Genomic DNA, 20,542 nt, shown 5'->3' with positions numbered 1-20,542 from the left:
GAGGATACAAACCCACTGCGATGCCAACAACGTGATGACCGAAGAACAAAAAGGGTGTCGCAAAAACACGCAAGGCTGCAAAGATCAGGTCATTATAGATGCAGTCATTGTGGGTCAAGCCACCGATAAGCAGAGGAACCTGAGCATGGCGTACATCGACTACAAGAAGGCGTACGACTCAGTGCCGCACTCGTACCTTCTTAAGGTGCTGCAATTGTACAAGGTAGACGGGAACGTCATCAGGCTGATGCAACACGCGATGGGGATGTGGAGCACGTCCCTACAAATCACCGACGGAACAGCTGTGTTGCGGTCCAGAACTCTCAGCATCAGGAGGGGTATATTTCAAGGCGATACCTTCAGTCCGCTATGGTTCTGCCTTGCAATGAACCCCCTCAGCAGAGCACTCAACCAATGCAACTATGGCTACCAACTGAAAAGTGGGGGAAGGAGTACAAGAATAACCCACACCTTCTTTATGGACGACCTGAAGCTGTTTGCGGAATCAGTACAGAGGCTGCATCAACTGTTGCAGCTTGTGACGGTGTTCAGCAACGACATCCGGATGGAGTTTGGAATTGACAAATGTCGGTCAGTCCATCTTCGCCGGGGTCAAGTAGTGGACGCCAGCTGTTTCCGCGTCAACGAACAGGAGGAGATTCGGAATATGGTTGAAGGCGAAGTGTACAAGTACCTCGGCTTCCTGCAACTTAGAGGTATTCGCCACACAGCGATCAAGAAGGAAATGCAGGACAAGTTCTTGCATCGTGTCAACTGTGTTCTGAGGAGCTTTCTGTCAACCGGCAACAAGGTGAAGGCGATCAACACGTTTGCTGTGCCCCTGTTGACCTACAGCTTTGGGGTGGTAAAGTGGACCAAGACTGACCTCGAGGCGTTAGAACGAGCAGTACGAGTGGCGTTCACCAAGCACCGCATGCGCCATCCAAAGTCGTCCATTGAGAGAGTCACCCTGCCACGCGCAGTAGGAGGAAGAGGCGTCACCGATATCCAGGCACTATGTGTCTCCCAGATCCAGCAGCTGCGGGCATATTTCGTAGAAAGCCAGAACCGTCACGAAATGTACCGCACTGTATGTGAAGCTGACCACGGTTACAGTGCCCTGCATCTGGCGCAGGAGGATTATCAGCTGAACTGCGACATCAAGACCGTCGACGAGATGATCGTAACGTGGAAGCAAAAGGAGTTGCATGGGACGCACCCCCATCAACTGGAACTCGAGCACATCGATAAGGCGGCGTCAAACGCGTGGCTGGTGCGGGGTGACCTGTTCTCAGAAACAGAAGGTTTCATGGTAGCCATCCAGGACCGGGTAATTGCGACGAAGAACTATCGGCGGTACATATTGCACGAGGACGTGGAGGACCGTTGTAGGAAGTGTAATTCAGTAGGGGAAACGATCGAGCATGTCGTTGCAGGCTGTTCAGTGTTAGTTGGATCAGCTTACCTCGATCGTCACAACGAAGTTGCCAAGATTGTGCACCAACAGCTTGCTTTAAAGCAAAACTTGGTCGACAGATTTGTACCTTACTACAAGTACCAGCCGGACCCGGTTCTGGAAAATAGTTGCATAAAGCTGTACTGGGATCGCGAGATCATTACGGACGTCCTCATTCGTGCCAACCGGCCTGACATTGTGGTTTTCGACAAAAGGATGAAGCGAGTAACTCTCATCGACATCGCTGTACCGTTAGACCATAATGTCCAATCAACGTTCTCCGGCAAGATAACCAAGTACCACGACCTAGCGGAGGAGTTGAAGCAGATGTGGCACCTGGAGGACGTCCGTATAGTTCCGGTTGTCCTCTCGGCAACCGGAGTTGTCCCTAAATCTCTCCTGAGGTCCCTAGACGAGCTGGAATTGAAGAAGGACCTGAACAGCATCCTGAAAGCGGTGATTCTTGGAACCTGTAGTATAGTTAGGCGGTTCCTGAATCATCACAACTGAAAGTACATCCAAAAGCAGACTCATTAGGATAAGCTAAAAAACCGGCTAATGAGATCCACAGAGCCTAATCCCCTTTGGCATTCCGATTGCCCGGGGTAGGTGAAAGTTTCCAGCAATTTTTGCTGAGAAGTGCCAAAACTCTATAATAACAATAATAATAATAAAATAATTATTTTTAAGTTAAGGCCTCCTAAAGTGAGGTTAAGTTTTGTGAAATCCCATTTCGTATTTTTGTGATTGAGTCGTTTCAGATAAAATTTAATGTGGGATCGGGGTAGAAAAATTCATTTTATCGATAAATTTACCAAAAAAATAATGATTAAACTGATGGGTAACTGGTATTTCCCTTTCAAACTTCCAAATTTTCACGAATAACCTCTACTTTTAATCGCCAATTCTTTTTTACAAAACGGCTACTTTATAGGCTAGAGGCAAGACACTGTGCAAACGAGAGCAACTCTTTTATGGATGATCGACGAAATTTGTTGAAAGACTTCCCCAAAACTGCAATTTTCATTCAGCAAACGCAACATTTTGCAGTTTGATTTTGGTGCCGGACCACACTTTAGGTTCATTCAAATATTACATAACGACAAAATTGACCCTCTCCCTCCCCCACGTAATATTGAATGTATGAATTTGTATGAAAAATTTCGAATTTTTGTATGAATCGTAACACAGCGCTAGACCCCCTCCCTCCCTCCTTAGCGTTACGTAATATTTGAACGAACCCTTCGGTATAAATGAGAGAAAATCTGAGGAACTGTGAGGAATCACTGAACAACACTTCGAACACAGATTTTCTCTCGTTCTTCTATAGTTCGGAGGCCATACAGAAGTGACCGGTAGAATACAAGTAGCCGGTAAATCCACAATAGAAGCTTCTGGTAAAAATGACGGTAAAATAAATAAAATTAATTAGGATTTATATTTCAATTTTCATTTTGCTTACAATTTTGTTGATATAGTCAAAAAAAATATAAAAATAATTAAACTCGCTAAAATTAAAATACAATAAATTCGTTTGTTTTTTCTTTGATATTTATCTGCTTTTTGAAGTTGTTTATACCCCTCAAATATTTTGGTTTGAGTGCTTTCAATGTTGTAGTCAATCCTATCTAGGATTGTACCTTGTTCCTGTACTATTTGCGACATATCCTTGAAAACTACATTCAAATCATCTATTGAATTTACAATTTTTGATACTTCTTGCTCTCGATTTTTTATCATTTTAGTGTTTCCAGCTTCAATCAGCATTAACTGTTTTTGATTTATATTGAGCCCAGCGGCGGGGAGTTCAAAATATTCATCCAAATTTCCGGCTTCGTTGAAATGTAGAATGCTTGATGATGTAGACACATTTATATTCAAAAAATTATCGAAAGTTTCAACTGCATTGCAACCGGGCACCTGGGAATGGCTTGAAATACTCTCAAAAAACAGATTGGAATTCTGTTCCACACTATTCTGCTTCTCGGTGAAAGCTGCTTGGCTTTGTTGAAATTGTTCTGTAGTTGATTTCAATGTCATCAGCATTTTTTTCTCCACATTTTGTAGTAAAATAGTTTCTATGCGATTTTTGCCTGAAATGAAATTTAGTGGTATTTTAATTTTAATGTTATCTTAAAATTACAAAGGCTATACAAAGGGAGTAGGCAAGGGAGTAGGACATTTCACATAACGTTACTTGGCATAAATACATTTGACATAACGGTTATTTAACATAAAGGATATTTGCGCACGGAGACAAATTGCATTCGTTTGAAACAAAAATATTAATGTTTATTCGGTAAAATGATAAAATGTTTAAAACAAAAAAATAATTTTTAAAACTTTTACATATTGATTTTGACAATACACATTATAATGTGTATAAAGGCCTATAGGCCGTCCCTTATTTTGCAAAAATCGAATATGTTATAAGATCGTTGTAGGAAAATGATCGTTTTAGCTCGCTTTTTTTTCTTTTTTCTTTGTCTCACTTTTGACAACTTTCTCTCCAGAGACTTGGTACGATATTTCAAAGTTGGCCGTATATCAGCCGAATAATTCGCCAAAAGTGGCTTTTGAGCAGCTTTATAAGAGGATATAGAACCAATTAGCTCTGTTAGATAGGGTCTACATTCGACTATAGAGCCGACGTAATGCCATTTTTACGGCTTAATGGTTGCTTGGGTAAAATGTATTGATCATGACCGACTCTATCACACAGAAAAAAAAGCATGGTAAAATCAAAAATATTCCAGGTAAACTCAAATAAATTGTCAATTTGTTCTGGCAACAAAAATAAAACTGTTTGGAGCAAATCGAACGTCACATTTGAAGCAAATTCAATCCATTTTTGAAACAAACATGTATCTTCTGACTGGTTATGTTAGAAACAAATGTAAAAATTTTTGTTTTTTTTTGTGGCAGGTCGGCCCTACGGAAATATTTTTTTTCCAATTAAATTTACAAAATTATTTCCTTCTCTAGGAAAATCCACTTCCCGCGTGGCACTTTCAATGCCAACATCATGTAGATAACATATGCTCCCGAAATCAATGGGATTTCGTGGAAACTTTTGGTGAAACTTGCCTTTTCTGCAAGAGGAAAACTTGTTTGGTGATGCAGCTGGAACTTGAAAGTTTTGTTTATGTTCTCGACGGCGGAACGGGGGGCTCTTCAATGGGTATTGTAGAAATCAATATGTAATTGAGTTTGTTTTAAAAATTAATATTTTAGTTTTAAATATTTTATCAGTTTACTGAATAAACATGAATATTTTTGTTTCAAACGAACGAAATTTGTCTCCGTGTATGGTTGTCATTTTAGCCACCGGTGCAAAGGTTTCGCCATAATCCAATCCCGGACGCTGCGAACCACCTTTTGCAACAAGGCGAGCTTTGTATCGCGGTGAGTCATCTTCCATTGCCTTCCTCCCGTTAGGTATTTCTTCCACTATGGAAAAATATAACATTGAGTAAAATGTTCTTTATTGTGGAACTGAAGCGGTTTTCGTAAAACACACGGAGACAAATTTCGTTCGTTTGAAACAAAAATATTCATGTTTATTCAGTAAACTGATAAAATATTTAAAACTAAAATATTAATTTTTAAAACAAACTCAATTACATATTGATTTCTACAATACCCATTGAAGAGCCCCCCGATCCGCCGTCGAGAACATAAACAAAACTCTCAAGTTCCAGCTGCATCACCAAACAAGTTTTCCTCTTGCAAAAAAGGCAAGTTTCACCAAAAGTTTCCACGAAATCCCATTGATTTCGGGAGCGTATGTTATCTACATGATGTTGGCATTGAAAGTGCCACGCGGGACGCGGGAAGTGGATTTTCCTAGAGAAGGAAATAATTTTGTAAATATAATTGGAAAACAAATATTTCCGTAGGCCGACCTGCCACAAAAAAAAAACATACATTTGTTTCTAACATAACCAGTCAGAAGATACATGTTTGTTTCAAAAATGGATTGAATTTGCTTCAAATGTGACGTTCTATTTGCTTCAAACAGTTTTATTTTTGTTGCCAGAACAAATTGACAATTTATTTGAGTTTACCTGGAATATTTTTGATTTTACCATGCTTTTTTCTGCGTGCATCAATAAAAACCCATTTCTCAAAATTCGATATAACTTTCCACATATTTAACATGCACATTTTCGTGAAGTTTTCAATGTATTGCAATCTCATACTATTCTTCTTAAGGTAAGGCTCAATAGTTGGTCAGTAATAATGCACAAGGCAGCCTCCAGCTTGATATAGTGAGTTGCCTTGTTTTCATAGTAATTATTGAAAAAATATTTATTCAAGTCCTGTGTTGCAAAAGCACAACGGATTCGGCTGAAAATTTGTCCAGAGTAGTAGAATATTGCTTTCTGAATGATACAGAAGAAAAATTTACTTTAAATTGTATTCTTCACCAAAAATGTAATCCATAAAGATGGTCATAGTAAAAAACTGCATACTTTTTGCTCCATTGATGCAGTTTTTCGACTCTAGCGAATCTTGTTATTATTTATTTTCCATAAAGTTGGTCCTATGCTATTGTATGCCTTGTTTAATAATAATTAGATGTAAAGTTTTCATTTCTAACATCATTGTTATGCTAAATTTTGCATAAGGTTGCATTGTTATTTGGAAGAACCTTCAAAGAACGAAACTTTTTTGATTACTGTACCTGCAATGGCGCACAGTATCCAAACCAGCAATGCTATTAAAAAGCGCATTTGAAACCACATTATTCCTACTTTCGACTGAGTGCATAAAATAATTGTTTAGGGTGCGTGTACCAATTATGGCACTACCTAAGGAAAGCTATTTATATAAAAATAACGAGAAGACCAACGAATGTCATCAATAAGTTGAAAGACAGCTTAGTTTCCATACTTTACAGGAAAAATATAGAAATAGAGCCAAAACTACTTTTAGTATTGATTACAGCGTATGCCAGTGATAGGAACCCTGTACCAGTTATGGTTACATTTTTTAACTTCGGTTCCTTTTCGCACTATTTGCATGCATTCCTTATGGGGTTAGCCATAACTGGTACACTATGACGAAAAAGGATGCAAGGAAGCCGAAATTTTAAGGAAAATGATTTATTTACCACGATTTGAGGAAAATGTGGAAATTAAATGAGTGCGACTATGTTTTGTGAACGTGATCTGTTGTTCACATTTTTTTTCTTGTTGATTTTCATCGCTAAAGGGTGAAAATTAACTTTGGCGAATAATTGGCACAATGGCCATAACTGGTACACTTACCCTATTTAATATTTTCATGCCCTTTTTGCTTAACAATTGAATTTTATTCAAAAAATTGAATCTGACTTGAGACTTTGATATCTCAACAACTAATTTTCCAATTGAGTTTAAATTTCGCCAGAATGTTTATTACTCATGCTGCTGCAGCATGGCACTTAGTTTTCTGATATTAAAAACGATATACCATATGTGAACAGTAATTTTATTTATTTTTCAAATTTTCAGCAATAAAAAATTTCACCTCATTTTACATCTGGCCGATTTTCTATAAAATAAAACGTTTTTTATTCGATTCAAAAATTATTACCATAATGATAGATGATGTACTGAAAAACGAAACAAGGGTGGTTAAATTTGAACTAGGCGTCATTTTTTTATAGACTTGCAAAGTTGTCCGTTTTATAAATTGAACAGTCCTTAGGAACATTTCCTTCATGCATCATGGTTCTCACTTTATCCATTAATGTCCGATTCATCCTCTTATTCACCCCATTCTGCTGGGGAGTGTAGGGTACAGTCGGCAACATTTGGATTCCCTTTTCTTCACAGAAAGCTTTGAATTTTCTACTGAAATACTCTCCTCCATTATCTGATCGTAACCTAGAAATGTTCACAGAAAATTGGGCAGTGGCCAAAGCTTCAAAATGCTTGAATTTATCCAGGACTTCACTCTTGTACCTCATCAAGTACACAATAACAAAATGGGTGTAATCATCTATGAATGTCACGAAATACTCATGCCCATCATAGGTACACTCGGCCATCCGACCGCACACATCCGAGTGGACCGATTCCAGTGGTCTATCGGACCTTACCTTGAACGACTTGTCAAATGCTTCCCGAGTCTGTTTCCCCATGATACACGGCTCGCAAACAATTGGATCTTGGCCCTTAGCTGATGGTTCTAGATCCAACCTCTCAACCATACCCTGTTTAACCATCTTCCACAAACAAGCTTCATTCAAGTGTCCCATCCTACAGTGCCATAACCTTTGCTTTTAAAAAACCTTACCCAAGCACACGCTTTCGCTGTCCGGATACAGGTCCAGGTGATAGAGCCCATTGACTCTCCTCCATGTTACTAATACAAAGCCATCTCTGTCTCTGATCTCGACTCCACCATTGCCAAACAGAATCGACTAAGGCTGTGACCATAGTGGGTAAGGTGAGATGCGATCGGATGCGATAAGTTATGAGATGAGAAGAGGGATGTTTGATAGGCCATAGTGCATGAGGTTTTCAATGAGGGTGCGCATGTTGTTTTCACATCCTTTTTCGCCTATTTCGTGCGCATGAACGACTCGCGTGATTTGATCGATGAAGTCGCTTGTATGTTGAAGCGCTTCTTTGGATGTGGGTAGTGAAATGATCGTTTCATCTATAAGAGCGGAAAGATAAAATGCACTCGCTTTTTTGTTTTGCAGGGGCCGTTTTTTTTTGCTAAGTTTTGAACCTGTTGCAATAGCAAAAACCGACCAGTTCAAAAAATCTGGTGTAACTGTGCAAGATTGAGATTATTGAATTAATTATTTGAGAAAAGAATGTATAACATGTAATTATATCCGCGTGAGCGATGTCTTTATGTATACACATATTTTTACTTTCCGAACTGGGCTATCTGAGTGTTGATTTCAATTTAAATCAATATGAGACTGTTATACTGATTTTCGGCATTAAAACATTACTTGATTGTGCTGACCTCGGCAAAAAGAAACAAAAAATCGGCAAGTATGTACATATAGGTTTTTTTTATTACAAAATTTTCGGCGATACTCCGAGAAAAGATGTTTTCAATAAGTACACAATATTCATCATAAGGACGGTATCGTTAATTATGAGTACACCTTTGAGACTCTGTATTAAACAGACTAAGTCTTGTTTTGACAACTGCTGTGTATTTATGTGTTGCTAGTGTTGTAAACAAAAGATAATCTTCATTAAAAGTTCAGGTTTTTCCTCAAGTGGAGCAACGCAAGTGTTTACGGATGAGAAGCGAAAATCGATTGTGACCAGGTACTGCTATGAAAAATGATTATCGCTAAAAAATTAGCAAAAGTTGGAGGTGTTAGCGTTTTTTCTGTCCAAAATGCTGTCAAACGATTTGGTATGCATAACGCACTGATAGACTCACCCGGACGCGACAGAAAACCAGGTGCGTCCAAGTCAAATTTGGACAGCAAAATTTGCAAAATCTTCAAAAGAAAAAAAGAGGTACACTGAAAGACGGCTTGCGGTAATGACAAGCACACAAATGTTTTCAAATTTACTATGGCAACACATAATCATCAACCCACAAATGCTTCTTGTGTGCATTTTGTTTAATCTGTTGAATTGAAACGAAACGCAGTCTGCACAAATTTAGTGGCGTTGTGTATTTAAATTGACCCTCAGAATAATAATTTCAACCGCAAGCCGTCTATCAGTGTATTCATCATAAAGCCTGCGCACTTTAGAATCGGTACACTTTCAACCGGCTGCCGCTCAAAAACGGAGTAGATTGTAGGAAAAGTATAAAAATTGCTGTTTTTATATTTTTAGATGAACTATTGATCTGGATTCCTAAATAGTGCCAGTTTTTTCTGCATACTTTGAGCAAAACCCAATCATTGTCAGATTCAAGGTTTGTGTAGGAATATATAATTATCAAACCCACCAATTACACAGTATATAATAGTTCCTGGTATTATGATTGTTGATTAAGGGAGGTAAAATATTCCATGAGTGTTTTAAAATTTCCAATATAGCTATGGTAAGCCTTTGAAAGGTTTTATGGAAAATCAAAGACTTGCATAGATATTTAAGGTCAAAAAAGTTGTTTTAGCATAAGCTTTAGTTCGGCAAATACGCATACGGGAAGGATACTATACGATTTGTATTGGTATACAAGAAATCAATTATTTGATGCAGAACAATATAATTAATCGTGGCTCGAAAGCTGTATGGACTATTGCTGACGAAATTCAGTGGATGTGTTTTGATGGCGTGAAATATCTACCAATTTTTTTTAATAAAACTGAATCTACTCAGAAGTTTTTTATTTGTGATCATAGAATCATATCTAGAGTTCCATAATCAATATGGTTTTCAGTGTTTTATCCATGAAAACTATCTTATTTTAGGCTTATTATGAGGAGTTAGCCTTATGACTGTTAATTACCGACTACTGTGAGGGAAAACTGCTAATAATTCCAAAAATAATCCAGGTTTCGATATGAATTAAGTTGGGCCACTTGAATTGGGGAATTGTAGATCCAAAAAACGATCTCAGGAAATATTTTTTCATAAAAAATTAGTGTGAGTAAAATTATGTTTTGAATATAGCGTGAATGGCCAATAAGGCTATAAGTTTATTATGGTCTTGTGAACCATATTTGTCAAAAGTTTAATGTCGTAACTTGTTTTGAGCATATGTTTGATGAGTATAATTTTGTTTCTTGTGGAAATATCAGCCCGTAAGCTGTGAAATTGAAAATATTGACGATCATTGATTTGTGCAGAATAAAATGGCATGAATTTCACAATCAGGTCAAAAATTTATCTTGAACAAATAAAAACGGATTTTTTGATATTTTTCCTACAAAACACAATAAATAAGCTTCATTTGCTTCTTACAACATTTTGTTCTAGGTCAAACCGTTTTTGATCTGCAGCCGGTAGAAAGCGTACCGATTCTAAAGTGCGCAGGCTTTAGATTGCGCAAAAAAGTGTGGAACGACTATTGATATGGTTCAGCGCGCCAAGGAGCGTAATTCCCTGAAGACTTACTCAAAACAGAAATGTCCAAAAAAAACAGTCAAATTCTGGCGGATTATGTGAAAACTCGGGCTCAGAAACTGTACGAGGATGTTTTGAGCAAAAATTACATGTGCATAATCATGAATGATGAAACGTATGTCATATTGGGCAACAAGGCACTTCCAGGGGCACAGTTTTTTACTGTGAAGCGTGGCACTGATGTTCCGAATTCGGAAAAATCGATTTTTTGCGAAAAAGTTGGGAAAATGTATTATTTTGGCAAGCAATTTGTCAAAGTGGTATGAAATCGTCTCCTTTCTTCACTGTGCCAAGTATGAACGTCGAAATATACCGGAAGGAATGCCTCCAGAAACCAATTCTGCCACTCATCTGAAAGCACAAAGGTTCTACATTATTTTGATCAGATTTGGCATCCTGCTACTATGCGCGTCACACCTTTGACGTATGAAGAAAACAATGTCAAATTTGTGGAAAAGGCAATGAACCCTTCAAATTGCCCGCAAATTAGGCACATTAAGAAGTATTTGGCTTTGATGAAAGGGAAACTACGGCAAAAGGATAGAGGGGCAGAGGACGTCATCAAATTCAAGAAAAACTGAGCCAACCCAAGCAAAATCATCGACGGAACGGTTGTCCAAAACCTAAATGAAGAACACCAAGAAGAAGGTGCGAGAGCTGGCAAGATCCACGAAAAATTAAATATAAAATGATACCATGACCATCAGAAAATGGTCAATAAAAAATGTAATTGAATTTAATTTACAAAACAAATAAAACATTTTCAGATACAGCAATTTTCAGGTGTATGTACTCATAATTAACGATACAGTCTTTTTATTGGGTAAAAGAGTGTAGCATCTGCGCTCCACATGTCCCGCATAGCAACCATATTTTCTAGAAGGACCACACCAGTGGTACCTACCGTGAAAGTCTATCCGTTCCCATAGCATCGATCTGCTTAGGCGACAAATGCAATGTTCGCATATGCAGAACGATGACCACCAACCGTTTCGGTAATTCTGACGCAACAAAAATGTGTCATACTCATATTTCATTTTCCCATGCCAAAGGCATAAAGCTATCACCAAGCGCCTTTAGCCTTGAACCCGCCTTCTCCATATCGTAACTCTCTCTGGATCTTCCCTCTCTGTCTTTCGAATATCGATCGTCATCGATCGTTTACACAAATACAAGCAAATGACATCCAGCTACCTCCAGTAGGCTACATGTAACTAAAAATTGAAAAATACATCATTCTGATTTCAACCACCAACCGGACGAGTGATAAATCAATATCACATCCAAAGTTAAAATTAAGAAGTTCCCCTCAAGAGTATCAATCGAAATTGATGTCACTCTTTTCGTTAAGGGACCTGTTTTGCCTGACAACGAAAAAAGCAGAAATTTTCAATCAGAATCCTTTTAGCAATTAAATTGTATACCATTAAACCTTAAATTTTCTAACTTGCACATGAATAACATGCTCTGAACAAACGACCATATCAAACATTGATCACTTGATTCATATCCCAAACAGAGAAAATAAAATGTTTTCTTATGCACATATACTATACATATATGTACTCACAAAATTATGCTGTAAAAAAACTTAAACGATTTGATGGAATACTATCGATAGACAGTATGATAAATTTGTATTATGTCTGGTCCATCAAAATACATGTAATGTGAAAAAGCATTGAGTTATGTTTAAAAACAACAACATATTAACGCATTTTATATTACCTAGCATTCCCAACACATTAAATCCGCATCGCTTTACATACACAACGAGCGCAATCATAAAATCTATACCCGACAAGCATTGTCTTGCGTTCTCTTGCGATCACATGCGTCGAAGCAGCTCCATCGTATCTCCGCACTCATCGCAACTCATCTACTATGTGCGGTTCATGCGTTCTGCATATAGTTTCCACAGAGTGTGCTTCGACGCTTATCCGATCTCTTATCTCTTTGCATCGCACCTCAGCCACTATGTGCTCAACGTAACCTGCTTCTTCAATTTGAGACACAGAAAGGATATTTACATTCAAGTCAGAAATGAAAAGCACATCGTAAACTTCCAAACGCTGGCGTTTATTGTTTCTCAGTATGATATTTTCCATTTTGCAACACTTCAGCACTTCCCCATCTTTGGCTGTTCCTACCTGTAGCTCCGGGGCGTCCCAGAGGCGGTTAAACAGCTCAATGTCATGCGCCATATGACGTGATGCCCCTGAATCAAGTATGATCGGGAACGGAACTGGCATCTTGTCGAGGTCCATCTCGCGCACCCGTCGATCGCGAACGGCGTCAGCTGACTCTTCGGCCACTGCAGCCCCTGCGTCCTGCACAGGCAAAGGGATTTGCACCATAAAGGCCCCCTCTTGCCTTGCGAGCAGTGCTACCGCGTCCCTCTCGTTGGCGTTGTTCCGGTAACGTCCTTCAGCTTGATTACCAGCGCGTGCACCTGCTGCATTTGCGAGCAGAGCCATCCGGCGGTTGTTTCCGTTAGTTCCGTCCTTCGCCGTTGCCACCGCGTCCTCCCGCTCCTGCGGCACGTGGAGCTGGACCGCGGTTGTCCCTCAAGTTCACGGCTCCCATTCTGCGCTCCATCGCCAGGCGACGACGCCGGGCGAAGTAGTTGCGTTGCTTGTGGCCAGGCCGGTTGCATTCAAAGCAGACGGCCATCGTTGCGACTGGATGGCTTCCTCCTCGGTTCACACTTTTGTCCGATCACCTGACGGCTTGATTTGCGTTTTCTTCTGCGTCGAGAAAGATTCTCTGGAGCTGCTCCTTTGTCATCCGGTATACTTATTCTTCTTTCCTAATCACTGACAGTGCTCCCAACACGTGCTTGAACTTGTCTGGAATAGCCTCTAATAATGTGTCAACCACTTCTTTATGTGGTACGGCCTCTTCCATACTGCCCAACTGGCGAATCAGTTCAGAGTGGAGAGCGAACAGTTCCTTTAGTGATGCGGAGTTTTCCATGCGCAAAGTATATAAGCGAGCACGCACGCCCAGCATGGCTGTCGTGCCATGGCTCTGGTACAGCTCGACGAGGCGATCCATTATTTCTTTTGCGTACTGGCATTGGAAGACTTGCCCCATGGCATCATCGTCCAGTGCCATCCAAAATTCGTTCACGGCTGCGTCATCTTCTCTTAGGCGTTTTTCTAACTTAGCTTTGCGAGCAGTTTCTTGATCTGCTGTCTCGTTAGCAGCTGGCTGCGCAAAGTCTTCTTCCGCAGGGACTCTCTCCAGAGTGTGCAATAGTCCTTCGTATTTTAAGTGCTGTTCCATCCGTTTCCTCCAAAACGGAAAAGATTTTTCGTCCCCTTTAAATAGGGGTACAATTACCCCTTCAACCGTCCGTCCATAATATGTTCTGAAAAAAAAAATCAATTATTCAAAAACGGTTTTCCCAGCGAACCGTGTTCTGGGCCCATAACCTGTTGAGTTTTATACTCAGTGGGAACAATCACCACCTGAGGGCGGGTTAAGGATTAGCACTCAGTGGGAATATTCACCACCTGACGTCAAACTCCTTATTAAACTCAGTGGAAACTTTCCAACCTGAGGGCAGGTTCTACTGCATGAATGCAGTGGAAGTCGCTGGGGAAATCTTTCATATTAGGTTTGGTATGCACCTGGAACGGAAAGCAGTCAAGAAAAAAATCTTCATATTACCAAAGTAATTTTGACACTCGAGCTTGAGAGTCGAATTGAAGAAGAAGAAGCAGAAAAGTGTCGACGAAACAGTTTGTTTATAAACAACCATGTTTGTTTACCAACAATTATGCACTTCGGCATCAAACCGGAAACATGGGCCTCCGGCAGATTTAGCAAAATCTAGAAGCGCTCCAGTTCACACTGTTCCGCTATATTTGCGGTGCTGTTTTTATGCTCTCGGCGGTCACAAGCAAAGCGCAAAAGGATGTGAAGTTCCAGCAAACTTAGTCGAAAATCTCCGGCAGCTGTGGGAATCCAGAATGATTTGGAAGAGTGAGTATACATTTTATTACATTCAAATAACGTTTCATCATTGATAAATTTTCTTTATTTTAGGAACATCAATGGGTGCCTCAGTGCTATCGCAAACTATTTAATACGTCGAGGCGGAAGATGGTCATAGCACTTCTATGCCAACCACACTGGAACCATCTGTACAACTATAGTTACGAAACCATCATCCCGGCATCGACCAGTCAGTTGCTTCCGCCAGCAGGAAAAATTTGCTGAAGTACTCGTGCATCCTCACCTGAAACGCAGCTAAACTAGGAGAAGTGTCTAAGGTTTCCAGTTGGTGACCTAAGCCACCGTCCATGGTCGGATTACTTGGTCACACAATAAGCTCCATTTCGCTTCTGGGTCATGGTATGAGATGGTGCTTCTGTGAACTGAAAGGACTCGAGGCAGACTTGCTTAGTATTGGATTTGAGACTGCGGTAGTATTTGGAAGAAGGAAAGTGGATCTGTTTTTTTATCCATGAATAATGAAATACATTTTGTTTTTAATAGTTCTACTGCAATGTATACGAGAATATTTTACATATGAGAATTGATCTGTTTTAACAAAACATTTTTTGGGAGTTAGTAAATTACGAAGTTGGTTAGAACAATTTATTGCTTTTATGAATCATTATCGAAGTAATAATCGTCTTTCCTAAAATATACGTTTAGTTTCCCTGGAATTTCTTGAGCACTTCTTGTACTCCATCAGACATTCATTCTGAGTTCATCCAGAAATTCTGTCTGGTGTTCCTCTAGAAACTTTTTCAGCGATTTTTCCAGGGATCAACTTTGGGATTCCATTCAGGATTGGGTATTTGTTCAGGGAATCCTGCTGAGATTCATCTAGGCTTCCAGGTTTTCCTTTTAGGATTCACATAGGCCATCGGGATTCTTTCAGGATTGCTTCTAAAAGCCTCCAGAAATCGGATTCCTCCGGGAGTTCCTTCCAGGATTCCTCCGGGAGTTTGTTTTAGGATTCCTTCAGGGTTTCCTCCAGGAATAACCTCTGGGTTTCTTCCAGGAATTCGTTCAGAATTCTAGGTTTCATCCAGGGATTCTTTTATGATTTTTTCTTTATAATTCCTTCTAGGATTTCCTTTAGAAATTACCTTTGAGTTTCCTCCAGGGATTCTTCCAGAGATTCCTTCTAGGATTCCTGCAGGGATTCTCTCAAGAATTTCTTCTGAAATTCCTTCTGGGATTCATCCTGGAATTATATCTGAGATTCTTTCTTCTGGGAATTCTTTCGGGTATTTCTTCTGGAAACTTCTGAGATTCCTCCAGGAATTCTTTCTGGGATTCTTCCGGGATTTTTTCCTGGGATTCCTCTGGGAATTTATTCTGAGATTCCTTCGAGAATTCCTCCTGAGATTCCTTCGGAAATTTCTCCTGGAAATTCTTACGGGTATTTCTTCTGGATTTATTTGGGAATTTCTCCTGTGAATTCTTTCGGGTATATTTTCGATGATTTCCTTCTGAGATTCCTTCTGGGATTCCTCCAGGAATTTCTTCTGAGATTCCTTTGGGAAGTTTTTCTGGAATTCCTTTGGGAATTTCTTCTGGGAATTCCTTCTGAGACTCCTTCAGGAATTCTTTCTGGGATTTCCTCCAGGAATTTCTTCTCGGATTCCTCCGAGATTTTTTCCTGGGATTTCTTCGGGAATTTCTTTTGGGATTCCTCCAATTTTTTTTTTGAGATTCATTCAGCAACCTTCTAGGATTCCTCCAGGGAATCTTTCAAGAATTTCTTCTGGTATTCCTGTAGGAATTCCGTCTGGGTTTCCTCCTGGAATTCCTCCTGAGATTCGTTCAGGAATTCCTTTAGGGATTTCTGCAAGAATTACTTCTGGAATTCTTCCATGATTTTTTTTCTGGGATTCCCCCAAGAATTCCTTCTGGGATTCCTCGGTGTTTTTTTTTCTGGGATTTCTCCAGGAATTCCTTACAGGATCCCTGCAGAATTTACTTCTGGGATTCCTTCTAGAATTTCTCCAGGAATTCCTTCTGGGATTACTCCAGGGAAACTTTCAAGAATTTCTTCTGGAATTGCGTCTGGGTTTCCTCCTGGAATTCCTTCTGAGATTCCTTCTGGGATTCCTCCAAGAACTTCTTCTGGGATTCCCTTAGCAATTCCTTCTGGGATTTCTCAGGCATTCATTCTGGGATTACTCCAGGAACATCTTCTGGGATTACTCCAGAAATTCCTTCTGGGGTTCATCCAGGAATTTCATTTGGGATTCCTTCAGTAATATAAAAGGAGTTCCCCGAGATTTCCTGCAGGTGCTCCTCAATAATTTCTCCAGCAGCTTCACGGGAAATATTCAAGGAGTTCTTCGGAAAAAAAACTTCTAGGAGTTCCTCAGAAATTCCTCTAGTAGTTCTCCGGAAATAACTCCATGAGTTCCAGGGGGATTCAATCAGGATTTTTGAACAATTCTTTATGATTTTCTCGAAAAAGCTCTCCCTGGGGAATTCTCTAGGATTTCCTCCGTAATTCCTCCAGGATTTCCTCCGTTATTCCTCCAGGAGTTCCCCGGAAATAGCTCCATGAGTTCCACAGGAATTCAACCAGGATTTCCCCGGGTTCCCTGGGGAATCCTCCAGGATTTCCTCTGTAATCCCTCCAGTAATTCCACGGGAATTCCTTCAGACGTTCTCCGAGAAATCCTCCTGGATCTTAAAAGGAATACCTACATGAGGAATGCCTCAGAAGAAATTCCTGGAGGAATCCCAAAAAAATACCAGAAGGAATTCCAGAAGAAATCCCAGAAGGAATTTCTGAAGGAATTTCAAAAGGAATTCCCACAAGAAATTCCCGAAGAAATCCCAGGAAAAAATCTCAGAGGAATCTCAGAGGGAATCTCAGATGGAATCCCAGGAGAAATTCCTGAAAGAATCCCAGAAGAAATTCCAGGAGGAATTCCTGAAGGAATCTCAAGGAATTCCAGAAAAAAAATCCCAAAGGAATCTTAGAAGAAATTCCTGGTGGAATCCGAGAAGGAATTCTCGAAGGAATTTCAGAAGAAATTCATCGAAAAAAAATCCCGAAAGAATTCCCAGTCGAAACTCCCGAAGAAATCCCAGAAGAAATTTGCAGAAGAATCTCTGAAGGAATCTCAGATATAATTCCTGGAGGAATCCCAGAAGTTCCCCGGGAGCTCCTCCAGGAGTTCCCCGGGAGATCCTCCAGGAGTTCCCCGGGAGATCCTCCAGGAGTTCCCCGGGAGATCCTTCAGGAGTTCCCCGGGAGATCCTCCAGGAGTTCCCCGGGAGATCCTCCAGGAGTTCCCCGGGAGATCCTCCAGGAGTTCCCCGGGAGATCCTCCAGGAGTTCCCCGGGAGATCCTCCAGGAGTTCCCCGGGAGATCCTCCAGGAGTTCCCCGGGAGATCCTCCAGGAGTTCCCCGGGAGATCCTCCAGGAGTTCCCCGGGAGATCCTCCAGGAGTTCCCCGGGAGATCCTCCAGGAGTTCCCCGGGAGATCCTCCAGGAGTTCCCCGGGAGATCCTCCAGGAGTTCCCCGGGAGATCCTCCAGGAGTTCCCCGGGAGATCCTCCAGGAGTTCCCCGGGAGATCCTCCAGGAGTTCCCCGGGAGATCCTCCAGGAGTTCCCCGGGAGATCCTCCAGGAGTTCCCCGGGAGATCCTCCAGGAGTTCCCCGGGAGATCCTCCAGGAGTTCCCCGGGAGATCCTCTAGGAGTTTCCCGGGAGATCCTCTAGGAGTTTCCCGGGAGATCCTCCAGGAGTTCCCCGGGAGATCCTCCAGGAGTTCCCCGGGAGATCCTCCAGGAGTTCCCCGGGAGATCCTCCAGGAGTTCCCCGGGAGATCCTCCAGGAGTTCCCCGGGAGATCCTCCAGGAGTTCCCCGGGAGATCCTCCAGGAGTTCCCCGGGAGATCCTCCAGGAGTTCCCCGGGAGATCCTCCAGGAGTTCCCCGGGAGATCCTCCAGGAGTTCCCCGGGAGATCCTCCAGGAGTTCCCCGGGAGATCCTCCAGGAGTTCCCCGGGAGATCCTCCAGGAGTTCCCCGGGAGATCCTCCAGGAGTTCCCCGGGAGATCCTCCAGGAGTTCCCCGGGAGATCCTCCAGGAGTTCCCCGGGAGATCCTCCAGGAGTTCCCCGGGAGATCCTCCAGGAGTTCCCCGGGAGATCCTCCAGGAGTTCCCCGGGAGATCCTCCAGGAGTTCCCCGGGAGATCCTCCAGGAGTTCCCCGGGAGATCCTCCAGGAGTTCCCCGGGAGATCCTCCAGGAGTTCCCCGGGAGATCCTCCAGGAGTTCCCCGGGAGATCCTCCAGGAGTTCCCCGGGAGATCCTCCAGGAGTTCCCCGGGAGATCCTCCAGGAGTTCCCCGGGAGATCCTCCAGGAGTTCCCCGGGAGATCCTCCAGGAGTTCCCCGGGAGATCCTCCAGGAGTTCCCCGGGGATCCTCCAGGAGTTCCCCGGGAGATCCTCCAGGAGTTCCCCGGGAGATCCTCCAGGAGTTCCCCGGGAGATCCTCCAGGAGTTCCCCGGGAGATCCTCCAGGAGTTCCCCGGGAGATCCTCCAGGAGTTCCCCGGGAGATCCTCCAGGAGTTCCCCGGGAGATCCTCAGGAGTTCCCCGGGAGATCCTCCAGGAGTTCCCCGGGAGATCCTCCAGGAGTTCCCCGGGAGATCCTCCAGGAGTTTCCCGGGAGATCCTCCAGGAGTTCCTCGGGAATTCCTCCAGGAGTTCCTCGGGAATTCCTCCAGGAGTTCCTCGGGAATTCCTCCAGGAGTTCCTCGGGAATTCCTCCAGGAGTTCCTCGGGAATTCCTCCAGGAGTTCCTCGGGAATTCCTCCAGGAGTTCCTCGGGAATTCCTCCAGGAGTTCCTCGGGAATTCCTCCAGGAGTTCCTCGGGAATTCCTCCAGGAGTTCCTCGGGAATTCCTCCAGGAGTTCCTCGGGAATTCCTCCAGGAGTTCCTCGGGAATTCCTCCAGGAGTTCCTCGGGAATTCCTCCAGCAGTTCCTCGGGAATTCCTCCAGGAGTTCCTCGGGAATTCCTCCAGGAGTTCCTCGGGAATTCCTCCAGCAGTTCCTCGGGAATTCCTCCAAAAGTTTCTCGGGAATTCCTCCAGGAGTTCCTCGGGAATTCCTCCAGGAGTTCCTCGGGAATTCCTCCAGGAGTTCCTCGGGAATTCCTCCAGGAGTTCCTCGGGAATTCCTCCAGGAGTTCCTCGGGAATTCCTCCAGGAGTTCCTCGGGAATTCCTCCAGGAGTTCCTCGGGAATTCCTCCAGGAGTTCCTCGGGAATTCCTCCAGGAGTTCCTCGGGAATTCCTCCAGGAGTTCCTCGGGAATTCCTCCAGGAGTTCCTCGGGAATTCCTCCAGGAGTTCCTCGGGAATTCCTCCAGGAGTTCCTCGGGAATTCCTCCAGGAGTTCCTCGCGAATTCCTCCAGGAGTTCCTCGGGAATTCCTCCAGGAGTTCCTCGGGAATTCCTCCAGGAGTTCCTCGGGAATTTCTCCAGGAGTTCCTCGGGAATTCCTCCAGGAGTTCCTCGGGAATTCCTCCAGGAGTTCCTCGGGAATTCCTCCAGGAGTTCCTCGGGAATTCCTCCAGGAGTTCCACAGGAATTCCTCCAGGAGTTCCTCGGGAATTCCTCCAGGAGTTCCTCGGGAATTCCTCCAGGAGTTCCTCGGGAATTCCTCCAGGAGTTCCTCGGGAATTCCTCCAGGAGTTCCTCGGGAATTCCTCCAGGAGTTCCTCGGGAATTCCTCCAGGAGTTCCTCGGGAATTCCTCCAGGAGTTCCTCGGGAATTCCTCCAGGAGTTCCTCGGGAATTCCTCCAGGAGTTCCTCGGGAATTCCTCCAGGAGTTCCTCGGGAATTCCTCCAGGAGTTCCTCGGGAATTCCTCCAGGAGTTCCTCGGGAATTCCTCCAGGAGTTCCTCGGGAATTCCTCCAGGAGTTCCTCGGGAATTCCTCCAGGAGTTCCTCGGGAATTCCTCCAGGAGTTCCTCGGGAATTCCTCCAGGAGTTCCTCGGGAATTCCTCCAGGAGTTCCTCGGGAATTCCTCCAG

General features: G+C 42.8%; 1 protein-coding gene and 1 long non-coding RNA gene across 3 annotated transcripts in view; both read right to left on the bottom strand.

The window, feature by feature from the left end:
- Positions 1-2,875: 2,875 nt before the first annotated feature.
- Positions 2,876-20,542, bottom strand: part of LOC109426538 (syntaxin-16) — a 112,181-nt gene continuing 94,514 nt past the window's right edge. The window contains exon 5 of one of the 2 annotated variants that reach the window (XM_062845874.1): positions 2,876-3,549. In XM_062845874.1, the coding sequence (XP_062701858.1) occupies positions 2,915-3,549 (635 nt within the window). In that variant the 3' untranslated portion in view covers positions 2,876-2,914. Of the gene's footprint in view, positions 3,550-14,466; positions 14,889-20,542 lie in introns of those variants that run through there. The other variant, XM_062845875.1, reaches the window with a different exon arrangement.
- Positions 3,558-14,324, bottom strand: LOC134285315 (uncharacterized). Its single transcript, XR_009996288.1, has 3 exons — positions 13,941-14,324; positions 12,492-13,876; positions 3,558-7,868 (listed from the first exon to the last, which is right to left on the bottom strand). It is a non-coding gene; the product is annotated as an uncharacterized LOC134285315 (long non-coding RNA).

The sequence above is a fragment of the Aedes albopictus genome, chromosome 1, assembly GCF_035046485.1.
Source record: "Aedes albopictus strain Foshan chromosome 1, AalbF5, whole genome shotgun sequence".
Classification (NCBI taxonomy): Eukaryota; Metazoa; Arthropoda; class Insecta; order Diptera; family Culicidae; genus Aedes; species Aedes albopictus.
The sequence above is the reverse complement of the archived record's forward strand: the minus strand, read 5'-3'. Positions and strand labels throughout refer to the sequence as shown.